Source organism: Urocampus carinirostris, chromosome 5 (assembly GCF_059441175.1).
Source record: "Urocampus carinirostris isolate Australia breed hairy pipefish chromosome 5, RoL_Ucar_1.0, whole genome shotgun sequence".
In the NCBI taxonomy this organism is placed as follows: domain Eukaryota; kingdom Metazoa; phylum Chordata; class Actinopteri; order Syngnathiformes; family Syngnathidae; genus Urocampus; species Urocampus carinirostris.
In genome coordinates, this window is record NC_142353.1 from 40,368,160 (window position 1) to 40,388,243 (window position 20,084).

The window sequence follows — 20,084 nt, forward strand, 5'->3', positions numbered from 1 at the left end:
GATTTAGAGTTAGGGGGTTATGGTGTCGGCCCAAAAAGGTATTTTTGGGGTTTTGAATTTCCCACCAAATAACTACACAATTTTCACATTTCTCCATGTTAAATCACCAAAAACATCAACTGGTAAAATGCAATTGCCATCAACAGTGTGTTGTAGGTTCTGTCCTAGGTTGAGTAAGAACAAATCGTATTGTATTTTTTTGGTTGGGGTTACAGAGTTTGGTTTTCTAGTTTTAAAGTAATTTCAAGCTTTGAATAACCCATTCAAGCTGATTTGGCCTTTAAAGCAGTCCATATCACTGGTAGCTCAACTCATAAAGTGTGGGCCTTATACACAGAGCTGTGGAGAAAACCGGTACAAATTATAGAGTTAGGGTGTTGGAGCTTGGTTTAGGGCTCTACGAGGGTTAGGGTTTGTTTTGGAGCTTGGGCTAGGGGGTCAGGGTTTGTTATTTGCTATTTTTAGGGATGTAGGAGTAATGGTATCGGCCCTAAACTGGGGCTTTGAATCAATTGCAAGGTTTCGAATTTCCCACCAAATGAAGTCGATTTTGACTTGTGAGTGTGTCACATTAACAGATTGTGACAACTAATTACCCTTTTCATAGGTATTTTTCAACCTTAACTATATATTAGATTTTTGATCGGAAAATATGTACATTTATGCCAAAAATAAGCAAAATAATCTTTTCTAACAAACAGTAAGAAACCGTTTTTCTCATTTAAACCTTTTTTTTGTTCTTGGAAGAAAAGCTCTTATATTTACCGATAGTACGCACAATCTGATAGATAAAATTTAGCACATGTTGAAGATGTATTCTTTTCTTTAAGAGACAAGATAAAGTACCACAAAACAAGAAAAAAATAATAAAAGAAGTAAAAAGATCAGGAATTTCTTCATGACAAAACTTCAATTCTTACTTCCACGGTGTCATGGCACCCAATTGGCCCCGCTCATGTGTCACGGTTGCCATGGCACCCAATTGGCCCCGCTCATGTGTCACGGTTGCCATGGCGCCGAATTGGCCCCGCCTGTGTGGCGCTAGCTGCAACTTGTTGATAGATTGCCTCCCTGTCAGTATTTAAACTCTCCTGTCAGTCCCCTTTTGTCGGTCCGTCTGCGAATCTCTGTTTTTACACGGTAAGCCTTTTTTGCCTGTCCTGTTTTTAGCTCCGGTTAGTCTCCCATTATGATCTGTTTTGATCTCGACCACGTCTGTTCTCCCGCCCCGAATAACGATCGTTTTTTTTTTATATCGACCACGTCTACTCTCCTCTCCTGGCTTTCGACTTGTTTCCGATCCCGATCGCGTTTTTGTTCTTCTTTCCTGGCTACTGACCCGTTTTTTTCATTCCCGATACCGCCATCGCTAGCCACGAAGGTCCCACTTCCGCGTCTGAGCAACTTACTCCCCGCGACCGGTGATCTCCGGATCGTGTGTGTCCACCTTTCCTTTCTTCCCGATAAAACTGTGAGAAACGTTACGCGAGTGGGTCCTGTCTCTGTTCTGGTCATGACACTTACCCCATTGGTCGAAACATTGCTAGTATTAAATGTGATTTTTGATTTCAAGATATTTCATGTAGTCTGTGTACTAGAAAAAAAATCGAAAATAAGAAAAATAAGCTTATCTAACAGATATTAGATCATTTTTAAAATTGCAAAGAATATCTCAAGGTTAGAAACTAAATCAAACTGTGGAAAACGATACGATATGTGCTAGATGAGACACTTTTTCTCTTTTTAGGTATGAAACAGGTCAAAAATAATATCTCAAAATGGAAATTTTGCTAACATTTGTGCAATTGGAAGTAAAATGTATTTTTGCAGTATGTGACGAGTTTGCTGCAAAAAAAACGAATACTCCTTTAATTGGCTGAAAATGTTTTTTATTTTAACTCTTTTTTTAAATGTTAAAGTTTTACTGGAAAATCAAGATTAAATCTTGTAAAATAAATAAAAATATACAACTTGTCAAGACCAGGACGGAGACAGGACCCACTTGCGTAAGGTTTTTTGGTTAAATTGCTGGACGCGGGAAGCAGGTCGCTCTGAGCGTTGGCGGTGTCGGAACGGAAAAAACGGGTCAGTAGCCGGGATGGAAGAGCAAAAACGTGACCGGGATCGAAAGTCGAAAGCCAGGAGAGGAGAGTAGACGTGGTCAAGATCATAAACGGATCGTAATTCGGGACGGGAGAACAGACGTGGTCGGGATCAAAACAGATCATAACGGGAGACAAACAGGAGCAAAAACCGGGCCAGGCCAAAAAGGGCTTGCCGTGTAAAAACAGAGATTTGCAGACGGACCGATCAAAGGGGATTGACAGGACAGAGTTTAAATACTGACAGGGAGCGTTTCCCTCAGTTTTATTGGAAGAAAGGAAAGGGTTGCACCCACGATCAGGTGATCGATAGACGCGGGAAGCAGGCTGCTCTGAACGCGGAAGTGGGACTTCCGTGGCGAGCGAAGGCGGTGTCGGGAACGGAAAAACTGGGTCAGTAGCTGGGACAGGCGAGCAAAAAGCGTGGTTTGGATCGGAAACAAGTCGAAAGCCAGGAGAGGAGAGTAGACGTGGTCAGGATCAAAAAACGGGTGGGTGTCAGGTTTGAAGTAGCTTGCCTAGAGTACACTGAGGTTCGCAGACGGACTGACAACAGGTGACAGATAGGCATGGGTTCAAATAGTGACAGGAAGCCAATCAGAGTCCGAGGCAGTTGGGCCCAAAGGTGCATCACATCACACTTACATAAACATTACTGACTCTTTTAGCAGACAGGAGAACTTTTTGATAAATTTATGTGGAAGGATTTCAATCCCGATGGAATTTAGTCCTTCAAATGATCAAAATGATTTCTGTTAAGGATTATATATCCTTTTTTTTATTCAAGAAACAATGTAAAACATTTTTAAAAGATTAAAAAATATGATTAAAAATGAGCACAATTCTCTACTAATGGCTCACTTTCTTTTCGCTGTGTATGTATAACAAAAATGTGATTTTTATAACCTTTAACTACAATTTTAAGACAATAATGGGAATGCTAAAACGAGTATATGCGTTTTAGGTATTTAGGTACAATCCTTGGCTCGTCTGTTATCTCCACCACAGTGCTAGGAGACAACCAGCACATCAGCACAGCAGTCCACTTTCAACTCCGTCATAAAGTACAGGTGAGAGGCACAATACATCATTGTTGGTTGAGTCATTACATTTAATCTCTTGGCTGTATGTATCTCACAGAATCCAATTGGTACCGTCTACGATCCAGTGTGTGCGTTCTGGGATTTTAATCTCACGTAAGAACAAGATTCCTTTCTAATGCCAATGTTATTCTTTTTTTTTCCAGATTTTAGAATATTTCCGTTCTTCCCATTCTTGTATCCATCTATCTATCTATCTATCTATCTATCTATCTCTCTCTCTCTCTCTCTCTCTCTCTCTCTCTCTCTCTCTCTCTCTCTCTCTCTCTCTCTCTCTATCTATCTATCTATCTGTCTGTCTGTCTGTCTGTCTGTCTGTCTGTCTGTCTGTCTGTCTGTCTGTCTGTCTGTCTGTCTGTCTGTCTGTCTGTCTGTCTGTCTGTCTGTCTGTCTGTCTGTCTGTCTGTCTATCTGTCTATCTGTCTATCTATCTATCTATCTATCTATCTATCTATCTATCTATCTATCTATCTATCTATCTATCTATCTATCTATCTATCTATCTATCTATCTATCTATCCATCTATCCATCCATCCATCCATCCATCCATCCACCCACCCTGGTCATATCCCTCGAAAGGGGTGATCGACAGCAAGGCAAACACATCCAAAAACAAAGAAAATAAAAAACAGAAAAAACAGCAAAAAACACACACAACTTTTTTGTGGACCATGGCCAACCCCAATGCCCAAAAACCCAAACAAGTTAAGCACCACGGCACCCAAGTCGGTCATGCTTTCGTCCCTCCAGATGAAACGGGACACAAGAAAGCGGCCATGTCACTCGGGTCAGGGTGACACAACACACTCTTTTATTCAACAGCAGGGCCCGACAGCTTTCACTGGTTTACCCCTGCCGTATCATACTGGTGCCTTGCCCATCCCTTAGAACGCGTCTGATCATCCCAATATCATTTAGAACATCATAGAACTCCTCTCCACTCATTCCTATCACCAACAAGAGCCCTAGATTCCACTAGTTTTAGACCTCTTTCCTGCTGTGCACTCATAACACCATCCATCCATGTCAATCGCGGCCTTCCTCCTGGTCTCCTTCCATTTACTTCTGCTCTGTCGATCCTCTTCAACATTCGCTCCCCATCCATCCTCTCCATGTATCCAAACCAACCGAGTACTCCCTTACCCACACCCTTGCTCAGATCCACTACTACTCCAGTTCTGTCCCTCACAATTTCATTTCTCAATCTATCCAATCTTGTCACTCCTAACATACTCCTCAAACTTTTAATCTAAAAAACATTTACCGTAAATTCCGGACTATAGAGCGCACCTGTATATTAGCCGCATGCGCCCACATTGGAAACGCAATACAAACACGAAATTAACCCATACCCGGTACAGTCCAATAAACACAGCCTGTTGTATAAACGGAAATGATACCGGTACATAAAATTTAATGCAGACCTGCAGAGTCTGGGTGCCCGTTGAAAGTAATCCAAGGAAAAAAGTGTATATTTCCAAAGGTAAGGGTGGGAAAAATATATACTCACTATTGTTGGCCGCGTCCACAAAAACTCACCTTTACTACACTTCCCGTCAGCCTGCGTTGGCCCCGCCCCTTCTTTCTCATTTGCTCGTACAAAACATATCAGAATAAGTTTCTAAAATAAATACATTACAAAAATATACAGTTGCAAATACATATTATACATGGTTACACATATTTACAAAGAAACACGGTACACCGAGAGAGTTTTCAAAGCTTTAACAATAATATTATAACTTTCATCCCAAATCCGTGCCTGTGAAGGGTAGCAAAACGCTACTAGCAACACACTCGCAACACAGTAATCAGCTCTGTTAAAAAGACATACCATTCTTGTAGTAAGCACGGTAAACCGTCCTTATCTTCCTCCTTATAACTGACGTCATCATAGTCGTCTTCCTTCAGTATGGGAAACGGGATTTATCATATAGACGTCGTCCCACGCTCCCTTATTCAGAAACACGCTAGCATCACGCTCGCAAAGGAAAGTTTGTGTGCGGTAGCTCTGTTTCCTTCTATATCGGACTGCTCGATTGGGTTTAGCTTGAAAGTTGCGTCATGTGCCTTTCTTTTTGCAATTTGATGAGGATATGTCTACGCTAATTTAATTCGTGCACAAGCTAAGAAGTTGCAGTCTTCCTCGGCGCATATATTCCAGCGGTCTAAATCTTACCTTTTGTACTCGAGCGCCGCTGGCGGCCGTTAGAATAATTACATAAATTGTCCGCATCACTGAATAAGCGGCAGGGTTGAAAGTTTGGGAAAAAAATAGCGGCTTATAGTCCGGAATTTGCGGTAGTTTCCTTCTCAAATCTGCGTTCAAGCTCCAAGTCTCTGCATTCTTGTATCAGTTAAGATAAATGCATTTGTGTGTCTATATAGCCCAGAGAACGGCGGGTGGTGGAATACCAAGGGGTGCGAGGTCATTTCCAAACAATACGGCTACACTGTGTGCTACTGCAATCACACCACCAATTTTGCACTGCTTCTTCAGGTCTACGAATCTCAGGTAACGCTCATTCAAATGTTCTCACAGGCTTTTGTAGGTGTAGTTTTTGCTATTTACGGCTCATAGGTTCGTCATTTACTGCATGTGGTGGATGCGTGTGTTTGTGTGTTCGGCAGCCCAGCCCAGAAAACAAAAAAGCATTGCAGGTGCTGACGTTCATTGGCTGTGGAGTGTCTCTGTGTGGCCTCCTCTTCACCTTCATCCTCTTCATTGCTGTAGGGTGAGTCACAAATATCACAGAGCAAAGCCTTTAAAGCGCTCAGGTTGAAAAGCATTTAAAAAAAAAACAGACCAGATTCACATCAGGAAAAAAAAATAGGTCTGTTGAAGAGCTTCAGAAAAATTCCTTTTAAAATACTCAACTTACCAATAAATGTTAGGTTTATCTAGTCTCAAAATAGTTGTCAGGACAAGAACGGAAACAGGACCCAATTGCGTTACGTTTATCCCAAGTTTTATTGAGGGAAGAGAAAAGGTTGCGCCCACGATCCGGCGATTGCTGGACGTGGAAGCAGGTCGCTCTGAACGCGGAATTGGATTTTCCGTGACAAGCGATGGGGGGTGTCGGGAACGGAAAACGGGTCAGTAGCCAGGACAGGAAAGCAAAAACGTGGTCGGGGTCGGGAGCGAGTCGTAAGCCGGGACGGGAGAGTAGACTTGGTCAGCATCAAAAACAGGTTGAAGCCGGGGGACAGACAGGAGTAAAAAACAGGTTCGGAGTCAGGGTTGAAAAAAAGGCTTGCCTAGTGTTAACTGAGGTTCGCAGACGGACTGACAGAAGACGACAGACAGAAATGGGTACAGGGCACAGGTGATTCGCATCAGTAATCATGACTATAATATTGATTTCCATTGATGATAATTATTTGTTTTCCTTGATTTAGGGTCCCTAAATCAGATCGCACAACTGTCCATAAGAATCTGATCGTCGCTCTCAGCATTGCGGAAGTTCTGTTAATGTGCAGTGACTGGGCGTCAGCCAATGAGGTAAGAATCCAGCATGATTCTTCTAGAAAATTCAATTGTATATGTTTTCCCCGTTTATGTTTTTTGATCGTTAAACAGTTTGATTCCCAGCTCCTCCAAGTTAAATGTCAAAGTGTGCTTCGGCAAGACACAGAACCACTAATGCCACTGATATGCAGGAAGGCGCCTTGCATGGCTGACTCTGCTATTAGTGTTTGATTGTGTGTGTGATTGTGATCTGAACGCGGAAGTGGATCTTCCGTAGCGGGTGATGGCGGTGTCAGGGACGGAAAAACAGGTTGATAGCCGGGACAGGAGAGCAAAAACGTGGTCAGGGTCAGAAACAGATCGTAAGCTGGGTCGGGAGAGCAGACCTGATCGGGATCAAAAACGGGTCCTAGCTGGAGACAAACGGGGAGATGAGGTACGGGCAGGTGGAAAAACGGGTGTAAAAACTGGACAGGCGGGAGTCAGGGTCAGAAAGGCCTGCCTTGTATCAACAGAGGTTCGCAGACAGGCTGACAAGAGGAGAGTGACAGGCCAGGGTTTTAATAGGGACAGGGAGCCAATCAGACTGCAACACAGCGGCTGGTCCCAAATGAGTGGGCGCAGGTGATTCCAAATGGTAATCATGACAAAATCTATTCTATTCTCATCTCATCTCATTAGCCGTACCGCTTATCCTCAGTAGGGTCGCGGGGGGCTGGAGCCCATCCCAGCAATCATCGGGCAGTGGGCAGGGGACACCCTGAACTGGTTGCCAGCTAATCGCAGGGCACACAGGGACAGACAACTCATTCGCTCATTCACACCTAGGGACAATTTGGACCGGCCAGTTCACCTGAAATGCATGTCTTTGGAATGTGGGAGGAAACCGGAGTGCCCGGAGGAAACCCACGCAAGCACGGGGAGAACATAGAAACTCCGCACAGAAAGTCTGGAGCTGGATTTGAACCCACGACAGGTTCCCATGACATGAACTGTGCCGCACAAGCGCTAACCACTGCGCCGCCGTGCTGCCCCTATTCTATTCTATTCTATTCTATTCTATTCTATTCTATTCTATTCTATTCTATTCTATTCTATTCTTCAAGCAAATCTTACACCCCTGAATCATAATGCCAGTTTAAATGTGAGCCTCCAAAAAATCCCCGTCCTATAGCGGAGGCACACTTTTTATGCTATTACTTCACTAGTCCAGAACCCATGAGAGTGTTTTTTCTACCACATGGCCTCTGGGCTAAAATGACTTCGAGATCCCTGGCTTGGACAGTAACAGTGTTGTAATGGGGAAAATATTAATTAGTTACATTACCTCGTTACTTAAAAAAATAATGTCATTACGTTATGTTATGTGGCGTTATATATAACGACCTTATTCCCAATACTGGCGACAACAGCATCACATCTCAGACGTACACACGGATGTCAGTCTTTGCTGATTGCGCCAACATTTTTTGGCGTCCGATTACAGAACTCGCAAATGTTGGCAATCAAAGTACATGAGCAAAGAGAGCTTTTAAGAGAGCTTTTAAGAAAAGTTTATTTTCTTAAAAGCTCTCTTTCATTCAATCAAGGTCGAGCTGTATTACTTAAAGCTCGAACATGAGAAAATAGTTCGACGTACAGTGCACACTTAAAATTATACAGCTTCAAGTACTTTTTTTGTTTCATGCTGCTAAAGACAAAAATGAAATCCAAGTTTATTACTGTAAATTCCGGACTATACCGTAAATTCCGCACCTGATTATAAGCCGCACCCACCACATTTTAAGAGGAAAACCGATTTTGTACATACACAAGCTGCACCTGTATATAAGCTGCAAGCCACAAACACAAAATTAATCCAAACCCAACTTCAAGTCCCGCGATTGAAACTAGATGTCTTTCATTGAAGTACACAGTCCAAAAATCACAGGCGGCAAAATGAACGGAAAATGATACCGGTACTTAAGGTTTGATGCAGACCTGCAGAGTCCGGGTACCCATTTTACCCCACTTCCCGTTAATCCACTCCCGATTCTGTGCCCTCCTCTCCGTCACGCAGCAGACCAGCTTTTCGGAACCCATTGGTGATGGTGGATTTTTTTATGCTGCCCCACGCTGTCAGGATCCAATGGCAGACTTGCGAAAAAGTTGCCTTTCGCATGCTGCCAGTTTTAGTGAAGTTGCAGTCTTCCTCGGCGCATACATTCCAGCGGTCTAAATCTTACCTTTTGTACTCGAGCGCCGCTGGCGGCCGTTAGAAAAATTACATAAATTGGCCGCATCACTGAATAAGCCGCAGGGTTGAAAGTTCGGGGAAAAAGTAGCGGCTTATAGTCCGGAATTTACAGTACATTCTTCTCCCTTTCACTTTGATTACTGCAGGCTGCCTGCTTCGTGGTGACTGCTCTGCTCCATCTCTTCTTCATGGCAACTTTTTCTTGGATGCTGGTTGAAGGTTTGCTGTTGTGGAGCAAAGTTGTGTCTGTCAACATCAGTGAGGACCGCAGAATGAAGTTGTACTACCTTATCGGCTGGGGTAAGATCATATTTATCGCACGGTCCACCTACATCAAAAACCAAATTTGAAAATGTCAGAAAATCAGGGTAAATCTGTCAGAACCAGAACAAATGGTAGACCCAATCGCGTAACGTTTCACACAAGAGTTTATTGGGAACTCGAGGAAACAAACGCCAGCGATCCGGTGATCGCTGGACAGGAGGAGCAAGCAGCTCACGGGATCGGAGCTAGATCGGAATGCGGAAGTGATTCGCCGGGACGGTCAGGGGCAAAAACAGGTCGATAGCCGGAGCGGGAGATCAGAGCGTGGTCAAATGGACAAAATGAGTCGATAGCCTGAGACAAACGGGGAATCAGGAACAGACGAGTGGTATACGGATGAAAACAGGACCGACGGGAGCCAGAGTCAAAGTGCTTGCCTTGCGTATGCAGAGGTTTGCTGACAGACTGACCAGGAGTGACTGGAGTACTGGGTATATATAGTAGGGGAATCATTCAGGCAACTAGGAGCAGCTGGCGCCAAACGAGGTGAGTGCAATGAGTAATCATGACATAAATCAATGTTTTGGGCTCGAGGCTTCATGTGAGCTGTTACTGGGACAGTAAATTGGAATGCAAAGCTCTCATTACATTGCTTATCAATCAACTCTTGTTTCATTTTTGTTCTAATATCAAGACTGTACATGCTTAAAGACACGATTAATCAACAACCACACACTGGTATAATATTCTTCAAAACGGAAACACAAAAAAAAGAAAATCTAGACTGGGGGTCACCAACTCTTTTGAAGCTGAGATCTACATTTTGTTACTTACTGGTGCGAAGGGCTGGTGCTAACTTATGTTATTACTATGTTGTTACTATGTTATTACTACCGCGTTGGAGAACCCTGATAAAGAAAATAACTTACATTTTTATGACATTACTGCGTGATGATAAAAATGTTGATATTCAATTGCTGAAAAGCAGTTGAAGATTGAGAGTGTAGTATTGATTTGAAAGTATTCTCAAAATACAGTTTTCAGGTACAGCTGGTATAAATCCATATCTTATACGCCATGCCAATTAACGTTGTATATTTAAAGAAAGGAATATTCAGATTAAGATCTGATTTTTTTTTATCAATCTGAAGAACATGTTTTCATGACAAGTGACAAGTTCTATCTGTGCCGTTACGCCATTGAACCGTAATTAGGAATTTAAGTCTTAAATAAAAGACTATCATATTTCTGTCACTCTCCCAGTCAACTGATTACCGGAATCCCTAACTCGTTACTTCAAAAGGGTTCTTTGTTGCTGTGTTCAGTTCTATAGATACAACTGTGGCATTTTCGCCATTGTGACAGATAGTAAATTAAAAATATAGCGAATAAATCATAATTTTCATAACAAGCCTGTTGAGCCAGGGTCACCGTATGTGATTTGTTTCCATATATGAGGTTTTATCTAAACATTATAAATTTACCTGAATGATAATTTTTTTGCATTAAAAGACAAAAAATATATTATACTATTAGCTGTTTACGTGGCCTTCTAAAACCCCCAAATTGGCAATATTCTCCTCTTAATCTGATGATTCCCTGCGTGTAAACGATCACAGTTCCCGAATCCCTTAAACACTTGGTCGGGCTTTACTGAGTATGCAACTCCAGACAGCTTTCTTCACTTGACGGTTCCTGGTCTGTTTTTGGGTTGTGGCAAAGTTGGCACCAGCACATTCCTTGTAGTCGTTGGCCCAGTTCTTTTTTCAGTTCTGCTCTCCTCCTGCCCCCTTGGACTGTGCCCTTGGGAATTATCTTGGTCAGTCCCGGTGATCTTGTGACGTGACCATACCACTGAAGTCTTCATCTGCGCACAGTTGAGAACAGTTCTTTGTAGAGTCCGATGTGCACTCTAATGGTGTTGCGAACCGTTTCCTTTGTCACATGGGCAATGATTACCTGTAGAGTCCCAGCTCCATGGTCTGAATATTCCATTCCAGCTCTGCTATGAGAGTCCACGTCTTGCAAGAATAGAGGAAGATAGGAGTGAACAACGCTTGCATGAGTCTGATCTTTGCTTTAACTGCTATGCTCTTGTCCCTCCAGAACATACTGGTAAGCAAGTACGACTTTTTGGCTATGGTGATTGCAAATTTTTGGCACTGATGAAATCCCATGGAAAGGTTTTACACAAACTTTAAGTGCATCCATGTACACGTATTTAAATGAGACAAGGGGCAGGTCAAATGATTCTCTACAACATTTAATCTAATCATTTATATAGACAGTCCTTCGTGGCTGGACACAGTCATGAAGAAACTGCTTGTGCCCAGGGTTGGGTAGGGTTACTTTAACTGGATTACTTTCAATTACTTTTAGATCACTCCAATACCAAATATGCTAATAAAAGACAAAAGAAACTAAATATGAATAAAATTATGACTCACAACACGTGGTAAGCTTTCTCTCCTGGCTTTGATCTCTTTGATCTCCGGCAAACTAACATAAAATGCGACAGAAACAAAATGAAAATAAATCCAAACAGCTTGCCAACATCATTTTTGCCGTTCCATGTATTCCGTTACTCCCCAAGCCTGCACAAAATGTCGTCATTTTATTCATATTTAGTTTCTTTTGTCCTTTATTAGCATATTTGGTATTGGAGTAATCCAAAGGTAATTGAAAGTAATCCAGTTAAAGTAACCCTACCCAACCCTGCTTGTGCCCCCCAAAAACTCAACGTGGAGAACTTGGAGCTATGTGGAAGGCTTTTCAGTATTTTGTTATGTAGAGCCTCACGGGTACAAGTAATACACCCAATGCAACAGAGCAAAATGTTTAACTTTTTTAGGACAAGATTGTTCACGCTTGACTTTAAATGCCCCGTAAGTTGAAGTCTTGGAAAATAGTTTCCTTCGCAGCACCAACCAGATAATGTGAGGACCTTGATCATTCACCACAGAGTTACTCTTTCACACCGAGAAAAGCCTGAGGAGGTCCGAGACACAAAAGTCTGCATTAGGCTACACAATTAGAGATAAAGACGTGGTTTTGGCTTTGGTAGTGCTTACACAGACTCACACATGCACAAAGCAAATATAGCGTACCGGGTATTGTGTTAATATATTTTGATTTAACCTTAACCCAGTCTGTCGCAATTATAAAACATCCTGCAGCCGTCCATGTTCATGTCCCTTAATTGTGTCGCCATGTGTTATATCGCATACGGAGCTGAGAACAGAATGTGAATTAAAACAACAATATCGCGGTGTCTCCTGAAATGCTCCGTGCAGATGTGCGGAGCGTTAGACAAAATAAGCCGGGCGACGGTGAACAGACTAAATAGTCCGATCGTGAGATGCAGAAGCAGTCGCTGTTCTGTAAATATGTCTTTGAATATGTTGCATATTTTATTCTAACGCTGTGTTTCAAATGCTTTTGTGGAAATGTTTTGCAGGACTGCCTGTTCTCATAGTTATCGTAACACTGGCAGCCACTGTCAATGAGTACAAGGCCGACGGTCACTGCTGGCTCAATCTGAAGACGGGCACAATCTGGTCTTTTGTGGGACCTGTCATATTTGTCTTGGCGGTATGTGCTTGAATTTAATTCCTTAGAACATATGCGTATGTCTATGTGTGTGCGTGCGTGTTGTGTTTTTAAGAGATAGATAGATTGCTAGATGGATTGCTGGATGGATGGATGGATTGCTGGATGGATTGCTGGATAGATAGATAGATAGAGAGAGAGAGAGAGAGAGAGAGAGAGAGAGAGAGAGAGAGAGAGAGAGAGAGAGAGAGAGAGAGAGAGAGAGAGAGAGATGGGTGTCTAGATAGATAGATAGATGGATGGGTGTCTAAATAGATGTCTAGATAGATGTCTAGATATGTAGATGGATAGATGGGTGTCTAGATAGATGGATAGATGGATAGATGGATAGATAGATACTTCATTCAACCCAGTAGGGAAATTCACATTTCCAGCAGTATCCTTGAGTTAATAAATAAAATAAGAGATACAGAATACAAAAATACCCAATATAACGTGTGGAATAAAGAGCATTTAAATAATGTCCCAAAAAAATAGACACTGTAATAAAAATAGTTCACAATATGCAAAATTATTTAAACAAGAACATGTCTTAAAAGAAAGTAAGAGTTTATGGTCCACAGTGTCAAAGGCAGCACTAAGGTCCACCAGCAGCAACAGTGATGAACCGCCGGAGTCCATTGCCAGTAGTAGATCATTGGTTACCTTAACCAGGGCTGTCTCAGTAAAGTGGTGAACCCTGAATCCTGATTGCATTAATTCACAAAGATTGTTCTCGGGTATAAAATCATTCAGCTTAAATCTGAAAGATATGAAGGAGCAGGTCCATGCATGATTTTGTATACTACCCACAGAACCTTAAAATCCCATCTTAAACTAACAGGGAGCCAAGGCCGGTTGGCTAAAATCAGGGTAATGTGACCAAACTTTCTTGTTTTAGTTGAAAACCTCGCTGCAGCATTTTGTACCAGCTGCAGGCTCTTGATTTTGGACTTCGGGAGACCGGAGAGTAGTGCATTACAGTCATTGAGACGGGAGGTAACAAACGCATGAATTATAATCTCCGCATCCGACTGAGACAGCATAGGGCGAATTTTCGCAATATTGCGAAGATGGAAAAAAGCTGTTCTAGTAATATTCTTAACGTGTGTTTGAAAGGACAGATCGGGGTCAAACATAACACCTAAATTTTTGACTGAGTCACTCTGGGTGATATTACATTTGTCAATGTTCAGAGATGTTTTTTGAGAACAGGTCACGGCATTTAGATGGACCGATAACTAGCATTTTGGTCTTTTCAGAGTTAAGGAGCAAGAAGTTGAGTGACATCCATTCTTTTATAGTTGAGTGTCATCTGCATAGCAATGGAAACTGATATTATACTCGCTATTAATATCACCTAATGGAAGCATGTAAATGCTGAAAAGAAGGGGGCCAAGTACTGAACCCCGCGGAACACAAAAGGTAACACTAAAGGGCTCAGATGTCATTTCATCATATTTAACATAGTGCGTCCCATCTGAGAGGCAGGATCTGAACCATAAGAGGACGGTTCCTGAGAGACCAATACATTTTTCCAACCGTTCTAGTAAGATATTACGGTCCACAGTTTCAAAGGCAGTACTAAGGTCCAGCATCAGCAAGAGTGATGAGGCGCAGGAGTCCATTGCCAGTAGTAGATCATTGGTTACCTTAACCAGGGCTGTCTCAGTAGAGTGAGTAGCACTGAATCCTAAAGGCATATATTTAAAAAGATTATTTTCAGATACAAAATCATTCCACTGCTGTGCCACAACTTTTTCAAGTACTTTCGAAAGAAACGGTAGGTTTGACACCGGTCTGTAATTACATAAGCTTTCTGGGTCAAGGTTGGGTTGTTAAAGTGTAGGTTTAATAACAACGGACTTAAAAGCCACTGGAACTAATCCTGAGGAGAGTGATATGTTTATAATATTTAGACCCCAAAAAGACCTTTTAATCAGCGAACCCGGAAGCAGGTCAAACAGGCAAGTAGTCGGTTCGGCCGTACTCACCAAAAGAAAAAAAACAAAAAGGAAAAAAAGAAAAGAGAGCTAATGGGAAAAAGAAAGAAAAATATAAAAAGGGACAGAGAAAAAAAGCCGGATAAAATGAAGAAAATGGGAAAGAAAGATATACAAGAACAAACGTAAAATGAAAAAGAAGAGCAAGGTAAACCAAAATAATACTCAACATGAGCAAAAATGAACTTACATTGGGGCGATTTTTTTTACTACATTCTAAATATTTTCTGATTATATTTTTTTTTCTTGAAGAAAAATAACAAGAATTATTTCCAAAGAAATAAAAGAAGAAGAAAAACTATGTTTCAGAGTAGCCTCTCATGTCAAAAAACCAACGAATGAATGATTGAATGAATTCATGAATACATATTTCCAACACGAGAAAAAACGAAAAACAAACAAACAAAAAAAAATGTTAAAAACAAAAACAATGTTAATGTAACATGTCCGAATTGTCAGGACCAGAACAGAGACAGTACCCACTTGCGTATGTTTCTCTTAGTTTTATTGGGAAGAAGGGAAAAGATTACACACACGATCCTGTGATCGCTGGTCGCGGGAAGCAGGTCGCTCTGAACGCCAAAGTGGCTCTTCCGTGGCGAGCGATGGCGGTGTCGGGAGAAAAAAAAAACAGGTCAGTAGCCGGGACAGGAGAGCAGAAAACGTGGTCGAGATCAGCAACAAGTCGAAAGCCAGAAAAGGAGAGTAGACGTGGTCGAGATCAAAATCGGAAGCCGGGAAACAGACGGGAGCCAAAACAGGAGTGAGTCAGGGTCAAAAAGCTTGCCTAGAGTAAACTGAGGTTCGCAGACGGACTGACAACAGGTGACGGATAGACGAGGGTTTAAATAGTGACCGGAAGCCAATCGGAGTCCGAGGCAGTTGGCGCCAAAGGAGCGGGCACAGGTGACTCGCATCAGTTAATCCTACCCTTTGACTTTCATTAATAGTGTCCCACAGCTAGATCTTCTGAGTATCTACATATACCAAACCACCTCATGAATATACATATTTACGTAGGTTTGTATACGAGACAAAAGGGAGATAAAAATAGGGTCCCAAATAGGATTGATGCTGATTACCCAAGTGTTCGGAGGACAGGCATTGAAATCATTCGACAACTCCAACAAGATTTTGACTTACCTAGAAATGATTTATACAAATATTTGCAACTAAGGCATTACCTCCGAAAACATGATGAATGGGGGAAAATATGTAAGGAGCCAACTAAAGTTGAGGAATTATTAATATCATACTCAAAAGGAGAACTAATACAGGGGGTTATCTCAAAATTGTATAAAGCTCTGCGAATGGATCTCAGTAATGATGAGATGGTGGTTAAGGAAAAATGGGAACAAGAAGCTAATGTAGTGATCAAAGACAACAAATGGGAAAAAACTTTGATAGAGGGACACAAAATAACCAGCAGTCCGACATGGAGGGAGTTTGAATGGAAAGTAAAAATGCGATTCTTCGATACACCCTCTATCCCTTCAAAATATAAAAATACCTCCAATCTATGTTGGCGTAACTGTGGGAGGGTCGGAGATTTCTCGCATATTTTCTGGAATTGCCCTGTAATATTACATTTCTGGAGAAGTATTCAGACAGAAATAAAATTAATTACTTGTTGGGATTTGCGGTTGGACCCAGTGACCTATGTATTAGGAATTACTATAGAGCGCACCTGATTATAAGCCGCACCCACCACATTTCGGGAGGAAGACCGATTTTGTACATACACAAGCCGCACCTGTATATCACCCGCATGCGCCCACATTAAAAAAACGTAATACAAACACGAAATTAACCCATACCCGATATAGTCCTAAAAACACAGCCGGCAAAATGAACAGAAAATGATACCGGTACTTAAGATTTAATTCAGACTTGCAGAGTCCGGGTGCCCGTTGAAAGTAATCCAAGGAAAAAAGTGTATATTTCCAAAGGTAAGTGTGGGAAAAATATATATCCACTATTGTCGGCCGCGTCCACAAACACCTTTCACCTTTACTCCACTTCCCGTCAGCCCGCGTTTTGCCCCGCCCCTTCTTTCTCATTTGCTCGTGCAAAACATATCAGAATGAGTTTCTAAAATAAATACATTACAAAAATATACAGTTGCAATTCCATATTATACATGGTTACACATATTTACAAAGAAAGACGGTACACCGAGAGAGTTTTCAAAGCTTTAATAATAATATTATTACTTTCATCCCAAACCGTGCCTGTGAAGGGTAGCAAAACGCTACTAGCAACACGCTCGCGTCATGTTAAAAAAAACATATCGTACATGTAGAAACCACGGTCTTCATCTTCCTCCTTATAACTGACATCATCAAAGTCGTCTTCCTTCAGTATGGGAAAGAGACTTCGTCATATAGACGTCGTCCCATGCTCCCTTATCCAAAAACACGCTAGCAACGTTTACATGCAGTAGCTCTGTCTCCTTCCCTATCGGACTGCCCGATTGCGTTTAGCTTGAAAGTTGTGTCATGTGCCTTTCTTTTTGCAATTTGCATGATGAGGATATGTCTACGCTAATTTAATTTGTGCACAAGCTAAGAAGTTGCAGACTTCCTCGGCGCATATATTCCACCGGTCTAAATCTTACCTTTTGTACTCGAGCGCCGCTGGCGGCCGTTAGAAAAATTACATAAATTGGCCGCATCACTCAATAAGCCGCAGGGTTGAAAGTTTGGGGGAAAAGTAGCGGCTTATAGTCCGGAATTTACGGTATTCACTGGTCAACATAAATATGTACTAAGGGTTATGCTTCTGGTAGCAAAGAAAATGATTACAGTTTCCTGGCTGAAACTGCAACCTCCTGACATAAAACAATGGAGAGAAAAATTAAAGCAAATGTACATTATGGAAAAAATCACTGCAAGACTTTCAACTGAAACGAGATCAATTTGAGAAAAGATGGAAGCTTATCACACAATTTTTAAACATCTCAAACATCTTATTTCTTTTATTAACATTTTTTGTTGTTGTTTCTTTTGTTATTTATTGGTATGTCAATTGTATATATTTTCTGTTTGTGTTGCTGTATGTTGGATGACCCAACCCTCTGTCAAAGTGTGTGTGAGAAATAAAAAGTTATAAAAAAAAATAATGCTACTGATAATAAATAAATATAACTTAATAAACCCTGCCCAATGATTGCTGGGATGGGCTCCAGCACCCCCGCGACCCTACTGAGGATAAGCGGTGCAGCTGATTAGATGAGATGAGATGAGAACTTAATAAACCATATATAGATATAGGTGAGGGCAGCACGGCGGCGCAGTGGTTAGCGCTTGTGCGGCACAGTTCATGTCATGGGAACCTGTCGTGGGTTCAAATCCATCTCCAGACTTCCTGTGCGGAGTTTGTATGTTCTCCCCGTGCTTGCGTGGGTTTCCTCCGGGCACTCTGGTTTCCTCCCACGTTCCAAAAAAGGAGAATTGGCCGGTCCAAATTGTCCCTAGGTGTGAATGAGCGAATGAGTTGTCTGTCCCTGTGTGCCCTGCAATTGGCTGGCAACCAGTTCAGGGTGTCCCCTGCCCACTGCCCGATGATTGCTGGGATTGGCTCCAGCCCCCCCGCGACCCTAATGAGGATAAGCGATACGGCTAATGAGATGAGATGAGATAAAGGTGTGTATAAATGATCTGTGAAAACCACCTAGTGATTCTCAAAGCCCTCATTTTGAATCTCTAATGTTTTTGTTTTTTATATTGAAGTTTTTTCTCACCACCAGGAGGCACTAAATAATACTCAATGACTGTTTAAGTGTTGCAAACCCCCTGTAAAAAAATGATTTCCAGAGAAGTCAAACCTGCCCGTGCCTCTCAATGTGAGGCGTGTGCCGAGTGGTGTTAATTCAAAACGCCGTTTTCCTTTTCCAGGTCAATTCGGTTGTGTTGTGTCGGGTCGTCATGGTAACTGTTTCCAGCGCCCGTCGTCGCGCGAAGATGCTCAGCCCAAGCTCGGCGTCAAAACTGCCGACCTTTGACCTCACATGGTAAGTCGGGATGGAAATGCATTCGTCCTTCGTGTTTGTTTTACTCCCCGCGCGTGCGGAGATGATGCGTCTCTTTGAGTCGAGCGCTAAACCTTACACATGAAACAAAACAAAACAAAAAACGTTCTTGTTGTTGAAGCAAACTATGTTCAATAGAGACAGTGGAGAGATTATGATTTGCGGTTGAGGAGTCTTCTGTGGGAGTTGTTCGGTCTTATCAGTTTAGCACCTGGTCCCAGCACAACATAGTCTTTGTGTATAGCGATTACCGCTAACTGTATTATTTATATAAGAACAAACCAGATACACACGAACATTGTTTTGCTTCTTAGTTATGGGGTGAGAAGTCAATAGAGAGGTCAATTCATCCTCGGAATTTTCTGCTGAGTGTTGCTTTTTTTCCTCCTAAAGCTGGTGTCCGTAACTTCTAAATATTGTACTGCCTGACGCCATCTTCTGGCTGAAATTATCATTGCTTGCAAGTATGTGAAATTATTATATTATATATTATATATATATATATATATATATATATATATATATATATATATATATATATATATATACCACAGCCATATCCCCCTAGTGGGAGGTGGCTGGAGTCATTTCTGACTCTTTTTGGGAGATTGATTTAGAGGAGGGGATTCCCAGCCCCCTCGCTCAACCCAACTGAGGTGTTGGGAGTCATTAGGTGACCAAACCCCCCAATTCCAACCCCTAATGCTGAACGCCAATGTTTAAGTCTTAGGTATGACTCGGCCGAGGCTTGAACCACAACCTCCCAGTCTCGGGGTGGGCGCCATACCCTCAAGGCCACCGAGCTTATTAGATCCAATAAAATAAACTTTTTCTTTGTAATATTTTTGGGGGGTTTTGGTTGGCATTTGGACTGTATTTGAAACAGTCCCCTTCTTACTTTCACCATTTTCATAGTAGCACATCCTCCTTTATCACCCCGCCCCCTTTCCTCCAGCGTAATGGGCCCGTGGCCAAAACACTGAGGGTAAAATAAGATAAAAGCAGATAGGTGCGGTGGTAAAAAAAATATAAAGGCTCTTTAAACTTAGTTGGGCATTGTTAACTCATACTTTATAGAGAACATTTAATTCGGAACCTAGAGACACCTCAAACCATGCACCACACCGTTAATGTAGTAGCTTTTTAATGCAAATTTTAACAAATTAAGCATTTTTGTTTTTAAATAATTCTTAATTTCAGTCATTTAAAGAAACGTTTTAAAAAATTGGTTTTAAAAAAGTTCTGGATTCGTGGACAGAAGCTTGTTTTAGTATGTTAACTTTTGTCTTGA

At 41.8% G+C, this 20,084-nt stretch overlaps 1 protein-coding gene across 1 annotated transcript in view; it reads left to right on the forward strand.

The window, feature by feature from the left end:
- The window catches only part of adgrd2 (adhesion G protein-coupled receptor D2), a 72,127-nt gene that overhangs the window by 26,359 nt on the left and 25,684 nt on the right, over positions 1–20,084 (forward strand). The window contains exons 11-18 of the mRNA XM_088336824.1: positions 3,067–3,172; positions 3,243–3,298; positions 5,592–5,718; positions 5,835–5,938; positions 6,603–6,705; positions 9,055–9,208; positions 12,630–12,763; positions 18,660–18,775. Of these exons, the coding sequence (XP_088192950.1) occupies positions 3,067–3,172; positions 3,243–3,298; positions 5,592–5,718; positions 5,835–5,938; positions 6,603–6,705; positions 9,055–9,208; positions 12,630–12,763; positions 18,660–18,775 (900 nt within the window). The remainder of the gene's footprint in view (positions 1–3,066; positions 3,173–3,242; positions 3,299–5,591; positions 5,719–5,834; positions 5,939–6,602; positions 6,706–9,054; positions 9,209–12,629; positions 12,764–18,659; positions 18,776–20,084) is intronic.